General features: G+C 47.6%; 1 protein-coding gene across 5 annotated transcripts; it reads left to right on the forward strand.

The window, feature by feature from the left end:
* The first annotated feature begins 1014 nt into the window (after positions 1–1014).
* Positions 1015–20228, forward strand: KATNB1 (katanin regulatory subunit B1). 5 transcript variants are annotated; one of them, XM_074583483.1, is made up of 20 exons: positions 1015–1443; positions 1869–2008; positions 4646–4776; positions 6887–7004; positions 8816–8916; positions 9476–9517; positions 10216–10299; positions 11271–11386; positions 11907–11978; positions 12237–12387; positions 13271–13458; positions 13558–13691; positions 14507–14557; positions 14728–14804; positions 15444–15563; positions 16522–16671; positions 16993–17069; positions 17483–17557; positions 18301–18417; positions 19048–20228. In XM_074583483.1, the coding sequence occupies exons 2-20, from the start codon at positions 1969–1971 to the stop codon at positions 19178–19180; spliced, it is 1977 nt and encodes a 658-aa protein (XP_074439584.1). In that variant the 5' UTR covers positions 1015–1443; positions 1869–1968; the 3' UTR covers positions 19181–20228. The 5 variants fall into 5 exon arrangements, with proteins under 5 accessions (XP_074439584.1, XP_074439585.1, XP_074439586.1 ...); XM_074583484.1 differs by having other exon boundaries at positions 1392–1644; positions 13561–13691; XM_074583482.1 differs by having other exon boundaries at positions 1437–1754.
* The last annotated feature ends 51 nt before the right edge of the window (positions 20229–20279 follow it).

The following is a 20279-nucleotide window of genomic DNA, read 5'->3' on the forward strand; positions in this document are numbered from 1 at the left end:
TCACATTTCAAGAGGTGAATGCAACGTTAAAACCAAAAGCCGCCATTAGCTCATTATGCCTAATCTCAATATCCCGGGTCATTAAAACATACCAAATTACCCTTATAGACAGCCCATTAGGTGCCACTTCAAAGATGCACTCCATTTTGGGCTCAGAAAGGGAGAGCAGAGAATTCAGCATCTCCTGTGGTAGATGGGTGCAGCGTTTGGCACCCACTGCAGACCCATCCCTGGATCTGCCCTGGCCTCCCAGCTCCCAGATTTGGAGCTCTGAGATGTTTCATGACAGCGCATCACGTTCCAAGCCATTCAACAACAGCAGCAGTCTATTTCACACCAACACGCTGTTTCTGACAGCTCTGCATCCCTCCACCAGTGCTTGGCTAACGTGGCGACCTAGCACAGACAGAAACAGGCCAGGAGAGGAGAAAGCTCAGAAACAGCTCCCTCTTTGAGGGAGAGAGGTATTCCAAAAGGACACACTACTGAAAAGGCACATCAGGAGTTTCAGGAACTAGCCAAAATAATCTCTGAATGACAAGGACCGTGCACTGCTGAAGGACTGAGGGAGCCAAGGGAACTGGGAAGAAAAGAAACAACCTAAAAAAAAAGGAGCAAGCAAGCCTGTGGTCACGAACTCATCATTGTTAGTTCAATACCAGAAAAGACAACAGAACAGATTAATTTTAAAATCTTTTTACAGACACTAGGGACTGAGCAGTGGCCAAAAATAATCAGCTTATACACATTATCAAGGACTAGCATCAAACTAATTTGATTTCCTCTTTTAATGGAGTAATTGGCTACAGAGACAGGGAGCGAAGCGTAGAAGCAGCGCGACTCCATCTGAGCCAGGCTGAGAGCACGGCTCCCAGCCGGGGGAAAAGCAGGCCCGACTCGCCGGGGGTTGCAGGAGCCGGGAGAAGCTGGTGCCAACGCTACCTGGCAAAAAGACACGGAAAAGGGGAACCCCAAGAGCCCCGGTCCAGCCAGGGCTGCGCCTGTCACACCCGGCGAGGGGAATCGCCTCTGGGGGGAGGCACCGGCACAACCGCCTCGGCCGCCAGCAGGCCCTGAGGCAGAAGGCCAAGGAAGGGCCTCTCAGCCACCACCATGCAAGCTCTAGGCTGAGGGGGCCGCTGCAGCCTCCCGCCTCCCCGACACCGCCCCTCAGGAAGGTCCGGCCTGGCCCGCCTCCACCCCGCCGCGCCGCAAAATGGCGGCCCCGCAGCCCCCGCGCACCGCCCTCCTTATTGGCCGTGCTTGAAAGGCTCCGCCAAGAATCTGCGTTGCGAGTGGCCGGCCGCTCTGCGGTCGCTAAGGCAACCGCGGTTCTCTCGGCTCCTATTGGCCGAGCGGCGTACGGAAACCGGGCGCTGCGCGGCTCGGCGCGGCGGGGCTCAGCGGCGCCGGCGGCTCTGATTGGCGGCGGGGCTGGTCGGGGTTCGTTGTGAGGGGCTGGTTGTCAGGCGGCGGCGTCGCTGGGGGCGGGGGGGGGGATCCGGTGCCACCGGAGCCGCCGGTAGAGCCGGGGTGGCTGGGCAGGCCCCGCCGAGCGCCGTTGTCGCCGCCGCCACTACCACCACCACCGTTCAAGCGTCCTCACGGCAGCTCCGGGCGCCGCCCGCTGCTCCTCATCGCCCGGTGAGGCTGCGGCGGTCCCAGCAGCGCTTAACCCCCCCCCTCCGCCCCATCCCCCGGCACCGCCCGCCGGGCTCCCCACTGTCCCGTCGCTACCGTGATGGTCCTCAGCGGTGAGGCCTCGTCCCGCGCCGCTGCCGGGCCGCGGGCTGGGCCCGCGCCCCCTGCCCACCTCGACGCGGCGGGGCCTCGCCGTAACCTCGGCCGGTGTCTTTTTTTGTCTGCAGGGCGGCTGGGGAAACTCGGGTGGATGGCCTGGCGGCGGTAGGACGCGGAGAGGCCCTGGCGGGAGGAGGAAGGCGCTTCTGCCCTGCCCGTCGGAGAGACATGGCTGTGGCCGTCACCACTAAGACGGCGTGGAAGCTGCGTGAGTGTCGCCGGGCTGAGGGAGGGCAGAGGAGTTCCCCCCGCGGGGAGGGGGGTGGAAGAGGCGGTTTGTGAGAGGAACCAGCTAATCCCTGACGTGGGTGTGGGTGCCCCGGCCCTCTTCCCAAGTTGCTGACTGGAATTTTTAACTCCTAGAAATGCTTTTTGAAAACGTAGCCGCTTAGTGGAATAGCATAGAGCCTTGCTATTGCTATTTTCAAAAGGTCAGAGCCTGTATTTTTTGCTGTAATGCAAAATGCTAAATGTCTAGCTAACCCCACATGACTCTCACGTAGCACAGGAACAACCAAGGGTGCAATGGAAACCCTGCCCCAGAGCCTGGGCTGCAGCAGGGAGGTCTCGGTCAGTTAGTCCCTTTGGGGTGCTGTTCATCTGTGCTCACTTGTTACAGAAGGTGCACTGAGCCCTGCTGCAGGAGGGATGAGGTTGTCTTTGCAGGGCCTGTAGGTCTCATGCTCTTGAAATGGCTTTGCAAGAGACAGTAAGAATCTGCTTTTACATCCATTTTTTTTTTTCAGAAGGAGCAGTAAACAGTTGATGACTATCAATTTCTAGCTGCTTTGCTGGTCGCTGATGAGTTATTTCATAGGGGTTTTGAGGAATGCGTAGTAGCAATGGGAAGTGATTGGTTGTTTGGAAGTGCGAGCTTTAGACCAGTGACTCGGTCTAGAAATTGGCTAGCAGAAATGTGGTATTCCTGACTGGTAACACATTCAGGAAGCTGAGATAATCGAATTAGTAATTCCATATCTTTTTGAGCAGAAAGCCAGTTTGCTATGTTGTCTTGCCATCCCTGAAACTCCAGTTGTAGGAAAAGCTGGAAGTCAGTCAATCTCCATTCTCTTGTAAATGGGCAGAAGTTCTTGATCTTCATTTTTGCTAGGCTCTGCCCCATCTTAGCATCCTCTTCAGAGCAAGAAACGCTCTGAATGTTAGAAATCTTTTGGCAATGCTAATTAGAAGTTTAGTATTACTGAACTGGTGGGTGATATCTGGTGATGAATGCTGCATTAAAAAAAGGTTTGTGGCTTTAAGGAAACGTCACTTCAGCGAGGGAACGGATGAAGCTATCTGGCCAAGGCTGGCATCAGCTTATAACCTGGCTTTTCTGAGCAGAGGGTTGAATGCTTCAACAAGGGCTGTTAAACTTACAATATATCATTAAGAATGAAATCAAGAGGAGGGGAAAAAGTGGAGCTGCTGACACGCTCATTTCAGCAGCAACACTCAGCATCTATCCTTTCAATTTTAACTAGTGAGTTGGTCTGTTAATACTAATTGTACTGTTTGTTACCTTCAAGTCTGTGTATACACAGGTATTTTATTTTTAGCATTCTCATATGGAAGATTTGTCTTTCAACACAATACAATAATCTTTTCAGATTTGCCTTTCTCACATAATTTACAATGCAGTTACCTTTGTAATTTGAAAGGTGTTTTTCCAGCTAAAGTGGAAGTTACGCAGTTTTGCTTTCGAAAAAGCACTCTGAGAGCTTGAGATCAAAGTACCTGTAATTATTATTGCAGCCACCTAATATCCTTTTGGATTAGTGTTGCGTGTAAAATGATAAAACTGTTCCTCCCACCAAAATAATCCCAATGAAAGCTGAATTGATTGCTACCTAGCCTTTTTACAAACAAGTTTCATAACTATTAGGCACGCAAATCCTGTGACCTTTCAAAGGAGAGAACTGTAAGATGAAGAAATTGATGAATACATCTGCCAAAAGACCCTGCCAAAAATTTGTGTGAATTTAAAAATCTACTGTGGAAATAAGAAGTCTAAGCAAAGATGCTCGTTTGGCATCTCTTTTGCCCCGAACTTGTTTCCTTCTGATGAGGATTCCTTGGAGTTCTGTCATTGCAAAGCCCTGTGTGTCAGAGTGTCCCTGCAGCCCCCAGTTTTTAAACAAACAGTCTTTTAGTATCAGCCACACTTGTTCTTTTGTGCCCTTTCAGGCACTTTCCTTCCTTTGTCCCAGTTTCACACTCTGCGTTGCTAAGTTTCACCTGTGTTACATAGTGGGAACGTAGCAAAGTCTCTGCCAAAGCTCAGAGAAGGGAGCTCCACGTGTCCCCGCTGCTGAGTCTGACTTTTTTGCTGTGTAAGGTAACAAACTGTACTGCTGCTAGTCTGCCAGATCTCCTCAGGTTGGACACTCTGCTGTTGTTTTCTAGAACAGGATTACAGGGCCTTTCGCTAGATGACTCTCACTGCTGCGTGTTACTGCAGTTTCTGAGACAGCTCAGCTTACTGAGACCCACCCGGGTACAGAAGGTAAAGCAGCTTCTGTGAGCAGGTTGCCACAGTTGAGCGAATCTTTAAAAGCTGCTGAGCTGCTGCTAGTGAGAGAAGGTGCTTTTTGTAATCCATATCAGCACTGGAGTTGTGAAGCCTGGTCAGCAAATGTCTTAAGTACAGCAGGCAGAGCCAAGAAAGACTGTTTCAAGCAAGATAATAGTGTGTTGTCTTATCTGAACTATGGGCTGCTGCAGTTTGTCTGGTGGAAACTGGAAAGTTTTTCTAGGAAGAAGATTTTTTTTTTAGTCCTTTGCGGGGGATGGGGTGACAATTGTTATACTAGTCTGTAGTAACTCTTTGCTTTGTATTGTGCAGAAGAGATCACGGCTCACAGCAGCAATGTATCCTCACTAGTCCTGGGGAAAAGTTCGGGCCGGCTGCTGGCAACTGGAGGAGATGACTGTCGGGTCAACGTATGGTCAGTTAACAAGCCCAACTGCATCATGGTAAGAACAGGTCTGTCCTCAGCTTTTTGGGGATGGGAATATTAATTCTGAGGTATGGAGGGTGTGAATGCGGGGGAAAAAATTGTTGAGCTGTAGTCTATAGTACTTGTGAATAGAGTTTACCAACACAAAGCTGGGTGACTGGATTGTAGCTAAAGATAGGGATGGAATTTGTTAACTGGTGTGACCACAGCTCCAGAGAGAATCTGGGCGGACTGGCTGCTTCAGCTGGGCCCGTGCTTGCTCAAATAATGAATATTGTGCCTTCTGTTACCAGGTTACAGATAATTAAACTCAGAGTTTTGTATGAGATCAGGTAGTTTTATAGCGCAAGCTACAGGGGCCAGTTCTATACCCTGGGGTTTGCCCTCATTGCAGGAAACATCCCCAGCAGGATGCATTCCCACCTGTCCCACAGTCACTAACTGCCAGCACAAAGTTTGTCAGAATAGTTTGCTAACTTGCCTGGGGAACAGTAATGCTGGGTGCACCGTGTTAGAAAGAGTAGGGTTACCCCAGTAGTGATCACTAAAGTGCACCATAAATATGTTTAACAGATGTCTGTCCTTTATTGCTCTTGCTTTGAGTGGGTGTTGTGGGAAACCATCTTTAGTGAGTATCCCTCATCACTTGTTTAATTAACAAAGCGATAATGTTGTGTTATGGAAGGCGTTTCTCTAGCCAGTGTGAACCTTGTGAGGAAGAAATTAAGAAAGTGGGGTCAAAAAAGCTAAAAGGAGAATGTGCCTATTTTTCCTTTCATTTTCTGAGGTCAAGTATAAGGAGGTTGAAATGGGTGCAAAAGGAGTTGCTCACCTTTGTCAGTGCTGTGCTTCTTGCATAGCGTAGCTAGACTATGTCTTTCCAGCCCTTGGTTGGTGGCATGGCAGTAGTTTGAAACCAGAGTATGGCCTTCCATGAGAAGGAAGGTTGAAGGACTCCACACCCTCCATACCCTTTTTTGTGGGAGTAGAGAGTTGCAGCTCTCTGCGCTGCCAGGGAACCACAGACGGTAGAAGCTGGTGTTTCTGAGAGGCAGGGACTGGAGCTGCTGAGGACTTGTGCCATTCTTGTTATATCGAAAGAATCTTGATTTTCTGGTGTTGTGCTGTATATTCATCTTTAGTTTTTATATTGTTAGGATTCCACATGTGTATGTGTTGGGGAAAAGGGAGAAGAGGAAATTTTCAGCTAGCATTGTGACTTGCTTCAAGCGTGAGCTCTCTTTCTCTCTGAGCAGTGACAGGTGCAGCTGTAGAGTATGTAGAGGATTTCAGTTGCACGTGAAATCGTAAGAAAGCCCTGTCAGAACAGGCAGCTTTCAACCGGCATTCCCAGCCACGTGTGTGGGAGGCACAGAGCTAGCTTAGCTATTTAAAAAAACCTGTTTGAGGATGGAGCAAAGCACAGAATATTGCTTAATTGACAAGCCAAAAGTCCGCAATAGTAGTATTTGTTTTCTACAGATAGTTTTAAATATCCTTGTGTTTTAATTAAATACCGTCCTTTTCAAATACTTACGCAATTTGTAAGCTTTTAGATGCTCAAGGATGAAAGGAACTGCATGCATGTGAATTACTACCTTATGCACCAAGTTAATACTTCAGTAATAGCACCACGTTATCACTGTGACACCCATTGCTGGCAGCAACATATAGCTCCTTGCTTATGTGAAGGTTTTGAAGTAGCCCTGATTTTGCTTTTGCTTTGATTTTGTAACCGGTTCATGACACTTACGTGACCCATTTAGAGCAAACACGGTGCCATTGCATTTGCACAGCATAATTTTTATGATGTAAGCGTGTGTCAACCTTGTCTGGGTGTCCGCACCTAATGTTTAACTGCCCATGTCTGTGTTGATGCATCTTTTAAAAATTAGTCAGCATGCCCCAGAAAGTGGGATAACATGGAAGATATGTGCCCAGTGCTGTATGCGGTGATGGTCTTTAGGATGCTCGACCATACTGGTAGCTGATAAGGAAAAAGGACCAGTGGCACAACCAGGTGGCCCCTGTCTAAATACTTCAGTCACCAATCGAGTGTGAGCACTGCCGTTGTGGACAGGGCTGCGTCAGTAGCTGTTGATGGTGACTCACGGTTTTCTTTGCAGAGCTTGACAGGCCATACAACTCCCATTGAGAGCCTACAGATCAATACGAATGAGGAACTCATTGTTGCAGGGTCCCAGTCAGGGTCCATTCGAGTTTGGGACCTGGAAGCTGCCAAAAGTACGTTTCCGTGAGTTTTTGCTTCTGATAATGCATGCTTTTTGGAATATCCTTATGCTTAATATCTATGCTGACCCAGAAGGTTCCTAACTTAAGGGGGAACAGGATCCTGGCATTACTTTCATCTTCATTTCCAGCCCTCTTAGAGGGCTTTTGTGCACTTCCTACTGAGACTTTAGAAGTGTGTATGCACGCTCAAGCAGAAGTTTGTACGTGTATTGTGGAGACTGATCTGAGGAACTGGTTTCTAGGCTTTTGACCTGAGTGTGTTGAAATCTGTATTCCAGATCGGTTTCTGTGCATGTATAGAGTAACTAGGCATATAGAATTTGTATTCAGAGTCTCAGGTTAAAATTGTCAGCCTTAATAAAAGAATCCAAAATCAGTTTGGAGGTTTTAAGTATATTAGGTTTTGCACAAGTCCAGGAATCCCCTGCTTGCTGATTTCTTCTTCTCGTTCTTAGGCTCTAACTTTTATTTTGTTTCTCAAGTGATTTTTCTCCTCTTCTGCTTTGCATGACCGTATAAATAGACAAAGACCTAATTTTTGGTAAATGGTGAAAGCTATGAACTCATCGAGCTCTGATCCTTTAAAAGCCAACTGTTGAGTCATGTTTTATTTATTGCATTTTTTTCAAAGCCTAGAACAAGTTTGCAAAGGTGTCATGAATCACTTGATTGCATTCCAGCAGGAATACTGTAAAATGACTGAACATTTCTTGTAGGTTGCTACTTTTTCATAGAAAGAATGCGTATTGAAGATACTTATGTTCGCTGAGCTAAGAAGGCAAACAGCAGGTGGCATGAATAATAAAAAGCACTTTTGTCATTCAGACAGTTAGCATCGGTTCAGCTATAAAATAGTTTGGCCCTACCAGAGGAGAGTAACTGATCTGCCTGAATTTATTAGGAGACCTGTGAGCCAGTGTCTGTACAAATGAGCACTCTAGGTCTGGCTCAAGAGCTAATTTCTGCCAGGGGAATCATCAAACTGTCCCGGATGATGGAGAGAGATTGCCCCTGTTGTTATCTGAGCAATTTTTCTTCCTTGAAGTTGGGTTCTGCATTTGTCTCTGCTTTCAGAGATACAGTGTACCAGTTCCGCTGGTCCTTTCTGGTTTCCAGAATTACAAGGGGTGTCACTTGGTTGATGACTTGCTGAAACGCTGTGATCATTTCGTTGTCTCATGCTTCCTGAATGTCCCTTCACAGTCTTTGGGATGCTTCTTGCAAGGGGTGATTGAGGGAGTCCAGGGCAAATATTGGAACATAAGAGATGGAAGTGGAAGTCAAGCTTGTGCCTGGACAGGGGTGCAGAGTCCCATGAAAGGGTCTGTCTAATAGCTGCAAGGTGAAAAATGCAGGCAATCAAATGTCCCTTTCATTTCCTGGGTAAAACTGTGATTCCTCCCCTTTCTCCCCCCGCCCCATTTTGCTCCCTTTGTAACATGTGGAAAGATACACTGCCTGACAGCTGCTTCAGTGTGGCTTTTCAGTTTCGTTTTCAGATTGGAAACCTTTGAGTTTTATTCATGGTTTCCACACCTAAGGACAGGATTTTCATTAGGATCGTTTAACATGGGCCCTCTGTTGCTGTTTCTTTGCATTGCAAGGGTAAAGTCAGGAATATTTCCCTAAAACAATGTATACTGCTGAATAAATAGTATGTAGCATGTATAATGTACATTGTGTTAGCATGTGTTTAATGGTAAGGATAGTATGGCTAAACTTCTGCATGCTGTTTGGGGGAAATGAACTACTAAATATTTGTTCCCTGTTCCTTCTCCTTTCTCTACCTCTCCTTTTCCCAGTTCTTCGTACCTTACTTGGTCACAAAGCGAATATCTGCAGCCTTGATTTCCATCCTTTTGGAAGCTTTGTGGCATCCGGTTCTTTGGACACAAACATTAAGGTAAAGCTCAGCTTCCCCTAGAGACTACCCACTTTACTTGCAATATCTTTGTTACAAAGAGTGCCAGAATGTGTTTTGTGCCAAGCTGTTGGTAGATGCTGCACATCATCATTTCCATGTGTGTGGGCAGGTGTATTTGCGAGGGCTTGTGAAATTCCTACCTGTATTTTCAGTGGTAGCTCATGAGTGTGACTCCTCTGTTGTGGAATGTGGCTCCAAGTGAGGTGCCAGCCGAGACTTGGTGTCGGCAAGCGCAGCAGTCCTGATTGCTGTGGGTTGCATCTGCTTCATCAGGCTGGTATTTGACTGTAGGAACTGAGCTTCTGTAGTAAGAACTAACTTACAGAAGTGATTCTCACTTCACAGAATTGCAGAATCACTTGGGGAATTAGGTTAGGAAATACCCCTGAAGCAAACAGGGGTTTAACAGCCCCTTCAGTGTTTTCATCGTGCGGTGTTTATCAGTGTAGTGATGGGCAGACCTGCTGTTGTGACAGCACTCTTGGGCTCCCCGTGTACTGCTCTAAGCATATCTTGTGTTTGCTTTTCTTCCCTGTAGCTCTGGGATGTAAGAAGAAAAGGCTGTGTCTTCAGGTACAAGGTAAAATGCTTTGTTAGTCTTCAGGCAAAGAGGGGAGAAAGATTTCTGTCGAGGACTTGTGAGCAAACGTAAAAGTGTACAGTTTATGTACAGTTAACTTCCTAGTTTTCCAGTATAAAAATACAATCTGCGTGATTTTTTGAAGTGGATTGGCAAACCTCTGCAGGCCTCTCTGAACTGTGTGGGAATGTGGAATGGATATCACAGGAGTTAATGTACTGTAGTTTGACTGGGGGCATGGAGAGCATCCATGAGTGTTTCTTTATACTGTTGATTGACCATGTACTGATATTCCCACTGCACTGAGATGCTTCTGTTCTTGGGGTCTTTCTCTACCAAAAGAACTTTCTGGATGTTAATTTCATTTAGAAGCCAACTTAATGGCACAGCACTTCTGTCTGACCACCCGTAAATCTGCATAATTTAAAATTGATTCTTATTAATTAAGCCAGATCTGTTTTTACCATGCTTAAATCAATGCCAGAAATGTCTAGACGAGAGAGATTACACCCATTTAGTGTGGATGGGTGTAGCTCTTGAGTGTAGTGTTTAGTGTTCTGCAAGCTGTGGACTTTTGAAACAGCGACTTGATTTTATATTATTATATTGTATAGGATTGAAAGACAAAAGCCAGGGTTCCCTCTGAAAAACGACAACAAAAAAAGAAAGAAAATACTATTTGTTTTTTTTCACTTCAGGGTCACACAGAAGCAGTCCGATGTCTCCGCTTTAGTCCTGATGGGAAATGGCTAGCCTCTGCTGCGGATGATCACACTGTAAAGGTAATTTATTGTGACACCCTCCTTATGTGCTCGTGGGACATAGGAATGCTGGGATTGTCTTTTTACCAGGCATTACCAGCACTCATTTATAAACACCTTTAGTTCATTAGGCAGCTGGCCCTGTGGCTGGTCCCTGTGGCTTTGCAGGGACCAGTCTGTTTATGAGCATCATGTCCAGTGGCCCACAACATCCAGAAGAGAGCTGCATGTATTGAAATGTACTTATCCAACAGGCACATGGGCTCTATGCACATGAAGGTTCACGTTTTGGTGGTGGTGGAGTTGTGATACCTGAACATTAGCCTGGTCGTCTCAGTAAATGTTGCAGAATGAATTGTCCACTGCACATTGCTTAGCTATACCAGTTTCTGGCTCCGCTCAGTTAATGCAGTAGGAGTATCATACGCATTGCACGTGATGATCAGTCTGAAAATTGCTGTCAGGACTGAGCAGAGTGAGGGAAGGAATTCAGGAAAGTACAGACTGAAGCAGTAACTTCACTTGTTTCAGATGTGGTATGGAGGAACGTGGGCAAAGGACTGCTTTTTGTTTTCAGCTTCGCATGAAATAAACCCATCAGTCATTTCACTCTGGATTTTTCAGTGGAGACTAGAGCGCGGGAAGAATGAGTTGTGAAGGGATTCAGAACTTTCAGATTTTTATTTGTTTGCTTTTGAGATATAATCTGTGGGGCCAGGTGGAACTGCTGTATTTTATTCTAGTCTCTAAATACAAACCAGAAACTTCTAGGGAACAAATTAAATGGAAAATTTAAAAGAGAATGCCAAAAAAAAATAATGCAACCTTAAATGCCTGGGATGGTACTTCTTCCCCGATCAGTGCTTGCTTTGACAAACTTGAGTCTGTTCTTGGAGGTGGAGAAGATTGCCAGTACAAGGACATACAAAGTGTATTGGAATTCTCTAACATTAAATCTTTTCAAGAGTCTCTCTGTTCTTTCCTTCTTCCAGCTGTGGGATCTGGCTGCTGGGAAGATAATGTTTGAGTTTACGGGACATACCGGCCCAGTAAACATTGTTGAATTCCATCCCAATGAATACCTTTTGGCTTCTGGCAGCTTTGACAGGTACGTAAGGGGAGCAAGAAAGAAGGGAACTGTATATGTTGGTTCCTTTTCCCAATGCCCTTCTTTTTAGGAATGTAGTAAATAGGCATGTCGCACAAATCAAACCTGCCACTGCAAGAGCCTGACGTCTGGCCAGTGGCACGTCACATCTGTGATGCGCAGAACGTGGAGATCTTACCTTCTCATCCAAAATTGATGGCACCTTCTGCCACACTAGAAAACAACATGATAGCCCTAAGCATCTCACTGATCCAGCTGACATCCTATCTGAACAGCAAGCAGTCCTGCTCAGCTAGCAGGGTGTCCTCTCAGCTCTGGGTCAGCTCTAAATACCTATCTGTATCTAGAGCCTTTAAGTATCTGTGGCTGGACTAGACTAGCCTTCTGGGTAAGGTTCATCATGTGTGCACAACAGCGAAAGTCATTCTAGCTGTTAGTGTATTATTTCAATACTGGATCCTACAACATATTTCTAGAGGAATGCGTGGTGATTTTTTTTTTTGTTGTGTTGTGTGTACAGGACTGTTCGGTTCTGGGACTTGGAGAAGTTTCAGGTTGTGAGCTGTATCGAAGAGGAGGCTACTCCTGTCAGGTATATTAAATTCCTGCTGCAGTGTACTAGACAGAGAGGAGAGAGGGGGTGAAGGGAGGATTTTCTGAAAGAGAGACTTTACTGGGGAGAGGTTTGGGCTGCTGGAGATGTTGCACAGATGAACACCAGATCGGTAGCTTCATTGTTAGAAACGGGGCTGGAGGTGTTCACTGAAGTCAGGGATACAGCCCTGGGGTCCTTGTGGGACTATGCAGTGTTGGAAAGCTGTGCCTAATTCTCCACCTGCCTTCCCCCCAGGTGCGTGCTCTTCAACCCAGATGGCTGTTGCTTGTATAGTGGCTTCCAGGATTCACTGCGTGTGTATGGCTGGGAACCAGAGCGCTGTTTTGATGTGGTCTTGGTGAACTGGGGAAAAGTAGCCGACTTGTCTATCTGCAACAACCAGCTGGTAAGCCACTGCTCCTGAAGAGTGGGGCAGGCAGCTGTGAAACACGAGATAAAATCCTCCTGCCTCCTTGCAGGCCTCTTGACCTTTAAGCTTATGTCAGACTATAAGTGGCCAGGGCTTGCAATGGGCCCAGCACTTAGACAGAGCTTGTGTGGTTTTGCTTTCAGCAGCCTCGTGTTCCACTTCATCTCTCTTTGGCTTCTGGAGGAAAGAACTGGGGCTTGGTTTGACCAGTATTTAGAAACTATGTTTGGCAAAAGTTTTATCACAGCCTCTCATAAAACATTGGCAGCTTCAAATTGAAAAAGCCAAAGCACTGAACGGAGAAATTCTCAAGCGCAGTTGCTCAGGGTCACTCCATCATGTCTGCTCTCAAAGGATGGGATGTACCCTGCTCTCTGGTAAATCATAGAATCGTTTGGGTTGGAAGGGACCTTAAAGACCATCTAGTTCCAACCCCCCTGCCCTGGGCAGGGACACCTCCCACCAGACCACGTTGCTCCAAGCCCCGTCCAGCCTGGCCTGAACACCTCCAGGGATGGGGCAGCCACAGCTTCTCTGGGCAACCTGGGCCAGGGGCTCACCACCCTCACAGCAAAGAATTTCTTCCTAATATCTAATCTGAATTTCACCTCTTTCAGTTTAAAATTGTTACCCCTTGTCCTATTGATACACTCCCTCATGAAGAGTCCCTCCACATCTCTCCTGTAGGCCCCCTTGAGGTACTGGAAGGCTGCTCTAGGGTCTCCCCAGAGCCTTCTCTTCTCCAGGCTGAACCCCCCCAACTCTCAGCCTGTCCTCACATCAGAGGGGCTCCAGCCCTCTGATCATCTTTGTGGCCTCCTCTGGACCCATGAATTACCTTGATCTTTTGCCTCTACAGATAGGGGTTTCCTTTGCACAAAGCACAGTCTCCTCTTTCGTTGTGGATCTCAGCAGAGTCACAAAGTCGGGTTCCATTCCTCATGGGCTGATCCGGGACGATGAGCCTCTTGTGCCACCTACCCCCACGGGGTCTTCCCTTCGCCGCATCTATGACAGGCCCTCAACTAGCTGCAGCAAGCCACAAAGGTAAGGGGATCTGCTGGCTTGTTGAATTTCAAGATTTTAAGAAAATGTAAAAGGAGCTTAGTGCTCTTGCTCTCTCTGACAGCATCTCTTTTTCCACAGCAGAGTGAAGCACAACTCGGAGAGCGAGAGGCGCAGTCCCAGCAGTGAAGATGACCGGGATGAGAAGGAATCAAAGGCTGAGATCCAGAACGCAGAGGATTACAAAGAGATCTTCCAGCCCAAGAATGCTATCTGTCAGTACGAGGGTTTATTGTGCTTTTGAGTGGTGTTTGGATTAGAGCTGTAGGTGCTAAACTGTTTCAGTAGAAGTGAGCCTTGGCTTGCTGTAGTAGAGGCTTCGCCTGTGACTGGGAGAGTTTAGAAAACCTTTATTTAGTATTCTGTGCTTGGATGCTGAACCACAAATCACGTTGATGAACTGCCGGCATCTTTACTAGGGTGCAGTGATGTCTGGTCAAAGCCTGGCTCAGAACCTAGAGCTCCATCGTAAGCATGCTGCCTTTCTGCCCTGATTAGGAGTGACTGCTGTGTTATGGGATCTTTATTAGCTTAGAATTTTCATATGTATAATATCAGCAGCCTCCATTAAAGAAGGAAATGCAAAATGTTTTGTTAAAGCAGAGATTGTTGTTTAAGAGGCATAGTGCAATGCTTGTATCTCACTTTTATGTAAATGAGGAAAAAGAGATATCTTTCTAAGGAATTAATAGTCATTATTTTGATTTACTTATGTAACTCAATTTAATGGGAGGTGAATATTTTTTAATATAACTTGTTGTGACAGTGATTTTTATTGTGCTTCACACTTCTACAGCAGCAATGAACTACACGGGTTAGTTTTGTCCCTCCCATCCATGAAGGCCAAAAGCCTTTGGCTAAACTCAACAATAGCGTCAAGGTCCGAAGGAGATAACTCTGCTTGCCATATCACGGATTGCCCTAATCGGTGGAGTTGTTGGAGATCTCACAGCTCCAAGGTTGACTTATCGCTAATCTGTAGCCTTGGATGCTCCTTCGTTTATTTATTTTTTTTTTTCTCTTTCTGTAGGTCGAACTCCTCCTCGAAACAACGAGCCGTTTCCTGCCCCTCCTGAGGACGGTGAGTATGAAAATGACCCCTTGGTGGGAATGGGGTTAATGGCCCTTAAAAGAGGGAGAGATGCATGTCTGCAGAAATGACTTCTTGTAGCCTAGCTATACAGAACCTTTTCAGCTTCTCTTGAAAGGAGCAATCAGTTTCTGCTTTCCCACTTCTTTCCGTCTTGATAGAGCCCGTAACTGCAAAGGAAGCGGTGAAGCCCAGCCAAGCTGCAGATGTCCAGACTCCGTTGCCAAAGCAAGAGCTTGTACGTACTGTATGATCTGTTAATAGCTGCTCATGCTCTCACTCTGAAAGGTATGTGAGTGCTGGAGCCTTCATGATTTCTAATCAGGCTGATTCCTTTACTGGAGAGCAGTAAAAGTGCAGCTCCAGTCTTTGTCCTGCCATGTGTCTTGCCTGAGCAGTAGAATTGAAGGCCAAGCCTCCAACAGGTGATGGTTCGCTTCTTGCACTTGCCAGTGGCGTTTCTCCTTGCATCTCAAAATGGAGGCACTCTGAAGAGAAGCAAGTGCCAAATTTCTGCGAGTGCTTGAATTGAGGCAGTTTTGTAACCAAAATCACATGCAGCCCATGGGCCAGGATATATTATATTGGCTTCTTTAGAATTCCCTCTTTGCCTTCAGGCTGGCCGTGGCCCATTTCCCTAATTTTAGATGCTGATAATGACAGCACTTGGCACTTCTGCTGGGGCATCTCGATGTTCTTTGCAAACCTTAATTACATCTTGGTATGTACCTGAGAGAGACTTTATTGCCTCTTAAACTGCTAACAAATGGGAGACTGCTTCTGCTTTAGGACCTGCTGAAAGCGGGTCAGGAAAAAAGGACATCAGGCTAGGACCAGATTGTTGCTGCTAGAGCTTTTATCCCAGTTTCTCCTGCAGCCTGAACCGGTTCAGAGGCCACCGATTGCCTCCTCAACTCCTTTGCCCAGAACAGAACCGTTGGTGATTCCTGCAGCTAGGAATGAGCCTATTGGCCTGAAGGTCTCTGACTTTCTACCAGTAAGTGTCTCGGGACAAAAGTTTCCAGCCATTGTCTGTGTTGGGTGGCATCAGAAAGGGGGTTCTCTGAGGTGACGAACAGTGTCTTGGGAGCTTTCTGCAGCCTGCAGTCCTCAGTACTGAATGAGAACATGCTGTCTCCCGCTCTCCCTCTGCTCACTCAGTGCTTCCCCTGCCAGCTCACTCTCCTGCCTCCCAGCTGCTTTGACATGCAGTTTCTGTGGAGTTAGCACCTCTGGGTTGCTGGGCCCAGTGCCCATTACGTTGACAGCAGGCGGGTGTGAATGCAGCAGCATTGATCCGTGCTGACGAAGAATACGTTATCGAAGCAGAGAGCAAGGGATGAGACAAAGACACTGAACGATCATTCGTTTAAAAAATTGGTGTCTGTCATTACACGTACATAACTATTTCAAGAGTCTTTCCCTCTTGCGTCTCAGAGGTCTCATGGCCTTGCTCAGGAGGGTGTTCCCTGTCCTAAAAAGGGAGAAGGACAAGAGCATCCTCGTGATCCCAAACTCTAAATGTGAGCAGAGGAAGAGAGATTCTGGTGTGGGCAGGAATCAAATTGAGAGTCTAATAAATAGTGCAAGATTTATGCTTTGTAATAAAATTTGTTCACTTCAGGTGAGCATTTAACATAAAAAAACAGGGTTTGCATGAAAAACATACTGGTTTTGAGAGCTTACTTTTAATTCACTTTTTTCAATTTTGAGTTTTTTCCAAAGCTTGAAACATGTTTGTGATTGACACGGTAGAAGAGGCAAAAGAGAAGTAGCTGAAATTGGAACAAATTGAGCATTTCCATTTGAAAATGTATAAATGTTTGTGTGCAAGGAAGTCGGTGTTTCTTGTCCCTCTACACCAAAATCAGCTCTCACCTAGGCCAGAAAAAGCTCCTACCCTTCTGTACCACCCTGCTCTCTTACTGCTCCTCCCTTGGTGTCTGTACTTTCAGGCTGTGAAAAACCAAAGCCAGAATGAGCTCGTGGACGAGGAAGCTATGTCCCAGATCAGGAAAGGCCACGAGACCATGTGTGTGGTACTCACCAGCCGCCACAAGAATCTGGACACCGTGCGGGCTGTATGGAGCACCGGTGACATCAAGGCAAGGATGTGGAGATACCTGGGGCTTAGGAGGGGAGCAGCTGAGCAGCTCTTTTGGCTTTTCTGGGGCCGATTCTGCCTCTCTCACTAAATGCAGAGTCCCCAGGGTTGCACTGCACAGTGCCGCTGTGTCCCACCTGTGGTTGGATTGTCACAAAGCAACATGGAGAAAGCTTCCTCATGCGAGAGTTATCTTCCCTTCCCTAGCCAACTCCACATTTCCTCTACCTTGTTTTTGAAAAGCAACACTTGATATTAATTGCGTTAGTCTAGCCAGTTTGAGCTTTGCGCTAGATGATGACTTCTTCCCCTTTTCTCTCAGAACTCTGTGGACTCCGCCGTGGCGATCAACGATCTCTCTGTTGTCGTGGACCTTTTGAATATTGTCAACCAAAAAGCGTGAGTCCTGGGTGGGGGCAGCCCCTGGGATACCTGAGAGCCATCTGGCTGGGTGTTGGGAGTGCTGCGTTGACCTGCCTCGTGTCCAGCGGGCCATGGCAGCATGGAATGCATGCGCTTGTAGTCAGATCTTCAAGTCTGCAGTGCCGGTAACTGCTGGAGTTGTGTGGGGCCTTTTCTGTAGGCAAATGATGTCTTGCAAGGAAAATCGAAGTCTTAGGGCTTCGTAAAGTGGTTCTGCCGAGTCAGTAAGTCGGAACCTGCCAGTTTCTGTCACGAGGGGGAGTCAGCGAACTTGCTCAGTAGACTTGGGTGCTGCTGCCTGGACTTTTTTGCCAGAAAGCATTGTTTGTGTCGACTCAGTCTTGTAAAGTCTCAGTCTCCGGTCTCAGAATGCGTCCTTTTCTTTTCAGGTCTCTCTGGAAGCTGGATTTGTGTACTATAGTCTTGCCGCAGATAGAGAAACTACTCCAAAGTAAATACGAAAGGTGAGGCCCCAAGAACATGGTGTGCTTGGGGGGAAAAGGCGTGGATATTCGTGGGAGAGTTCTGCTGGGTATTTTGTAGCTGAAAGAAAATCCTGAAAAAAATCACAGCAGATAGAGCATAATGCTGATATTACACTTGGAAAAGAGCAATGGAGTTGCCAAGTGTGTGGGGGAAAAGATACGTAAGGTATGCCTGGGCAAGAAGAGCAGGATCTTGAGATTTGGTGTAGGTGTGTTGGATTGAAGGCAGCTCTGGCAGCCAGGAGGGGACAAATCCATGTAGAACAAGTGGGCTTCGTGCAGTGACGGGAATAAAACTGTTGACTTGAGACAAGGGGAATGAAGTCTTGCAACAGCCTTGGAGTTACTTGGGAGGTTGCTTTGAACCTCGTCGTTGGGCGGTAAAAAAGTGCAGCCTCTCAAGATGGAGTTTCTGCCCATCCTTCCTAGTGGGGGAGAGGCTTTGGCTGGGTCCCCTCAGCAGGACATCTCTGCTCTTGAGCAGAAGGGTCCCACTTAGCAGGGTATATGCCAAGACCTTTTGAAAGGGCTCACTTTGTCGGTCTTGACTCAAACCAAGCCTGTGTTGGTACTTGGCTGTTGCTCTTCTTACCGAGTTACAGGTGGTGGAGGGGGGGTTGTTTGAGCAGATTATCCCCGGTGACTGGATGTGAGTGAGGGCTGCGTGCTGGGAGGACAGGAATGATGTTCAAGTGGGACCCGATTCTCTGTTTGTCTTTCAGTTATGTGCAGACTGGCTGCACTTCCCTGAAACTCATTCTCCAGAGGTTCCTGCCGCTGATCACAGACATCCTCGCTGCACCACCTTCTGTCGGAGTGGACATCACCAGAGAGGAAAGGTGAGGCACTTAGTCACCTCCACTTGCTCCCTTTTGGAACCAGCCATTCTCTTGGGTGAGCTTTGCTCCTCACCTTTGAGGCTTTGATACTAGACTGGGCATGCCTTCCCTTTTGTCTGCAAACACCAAACCTTCCTGCTCTGAGAAAAAGACCGAGGACTGCTTTTCCCCTCCGTCACTGTGTATTGAGTCATAACTAAGCAAAGTGTGAGTATGTCAGGAGTAAAACCACCCTGTGGCTTCACCCTCTACCTTGCAAGACACATGAGTTGTTGGCCTGGCCCTGGATTTCCAGTTCATTCATAGGATAGCTCTGCTCTGAGAATTGGCCCTCCAAAACCAGCACCTCCTTCCCTCCTCCCTGGACTTCATTGCCAAAGGGGAAAAAGAGGAGTGAAAGAGCCCTTATGCGGATGCCACTCTCCTGCGTCATCAGGACGTGGGCTGAATACATGGTGTTTCTGCAGAGCCACGCTCACATTTTTCAGCCTCTTCCAGGCCATTTGCAGGGCTTGTGTTTTCTCTCCTGCTTGAGTTGCATCTTTGGCACTACAGGAGCAAGCACATCTCTTAAGCAGCTGAGGATTCATGCTGTGTCTGCCCTCTGGTTTTTTGTTCTTTTTTTTGCAGGCTCCATAAGTGCAAGCTGTGCTACAAGCAGCTGAAAAACATCAGCAACATTGTCAAGAACAAATCTGGACTCAGTGGCCGCCATGGTAGTGCCTTTCGGGAACTGCGTCTCCTCATGGCTGTCCTGGAGTGACAGCCGCCGCTTCCTCACGTGCAAACACGGGTGGCCAACCTCCCCTTTGCTCTCGGCCTGGCTGGATTTCACCTCTCTCCGTGTGTCCATCTTCCCCCTACAGCACGGTAGGGTAGTGGAATCCTGCTGGCTGGTTGCCTTGGCCAGCCCCGGTGGCTTGCGGGCTGGATGGAGGACCTGAGAGGGGAGATGCCAGCACTGTGTGAGGGGACCTGGCTGCAGAGGGTCCCACAAAGCCCCTGTAGGGAAGAGGCTTCATTTCAGCTCTTCATCTCAGCATCGGGCTCTTGGCTGCTGTGTCTCTGTGTGCTGGCGTTTCCCTGACGGGAAGGGCTCCGAGCCTGCTGTCGCCCCTCCACCTGTGTGTGCTGTCGGTTCTTGTCGCTCGGGTCTGTGGAGTGGGGCTGGCTGGCCCCGCTCTCCTTGTGCAGCATCCGCCCCACAAAAGCCTGCTGTGGGGTGGAGTGCCCATCCCCTGCAGAAGGGACTTCTTCAACTGCCGCGTGGGACCAGCCCCTTTGGCTTCCTTCATCAAACGTGAAGCAGGAGGCCGTGCCGCCCTGGCTGGTGCAGTCTCAAGAACCTGTAGCAAGAGGAGGCTGTCCCTTGGCTTCTCCAAAATCCCTGCTGGCGCCCTGGGCCACAGAAGATTAGTATCTTCAGACTGTTGCTGGGACTGAGGTCTGCCTGGATCTGTTAATATATGTGACTGAAACAGGACTTGTTGTATGTGTTTGCCTTTGCGGGTAAGGATTTGGGAGGGTGGAGGAAGAGAGGGATATGGACTAACGTCTTTCTATATCCACTAGCCCGCTTTTAGAGGATCATGTGTCCATTGCTCCCCACCCCCCCTCCTCTTCCCCCCCCTTCCCCCTCCTCCAATAAATGTCTGTCAGAACCTTGCTGTCGCTCCTTCTTTCCTGTGGGGAAAGAGGTTACTGTTGGTGCTTCCCCTGCTCCTCCCAGCCTGTCTCCCATTTTATACAGGAAACTGTAACTTATGATGAATTTTATTAAAAGATTTGTAATTTTTTTTTTTTTTAAAAAAGACGTGTTAAATGCCTGAATCTCTTGAAGTAGGGTTCACCTTGGCACAGCT

Source organism: Larus michahellis, chromosome 4 (genome assembly GCF_964199755.1).
Source record: "Larus michahellis chromosome 4, bLarMic1.1, whole genome shotgun sequence".
Lineage (NCBI taxonomy): Eukaryota > Metazoa > Chordata > Aves > Charadriiformes > Laridae > Larus > Larus michahellis.

Bases quoted from the DNA above. Each gene is read 5' to 3' on its own strand.
- KATNB1 (XM_074583483.1), top strand. From the start codon at position 1,969: ATGGCTGTGGCCGTCACCACTAAGACGGCGTGGAAGCTGC. The intron at 7,005-8,815 runs GTACGTTTCCGT...TCCTTTTCCCAG, and splicing joins GGACCTGGAAGCTGCCAAAA to TTCTTCGTACCTTACTTGGT. The intron at 8,917-9,475 runs GTAAAGCTCAGC...TCTTCCCTGTAG, and splicing joins CTTTGGACACAAACATTAAG to CTCTGGGATGTAAGAAGAAA.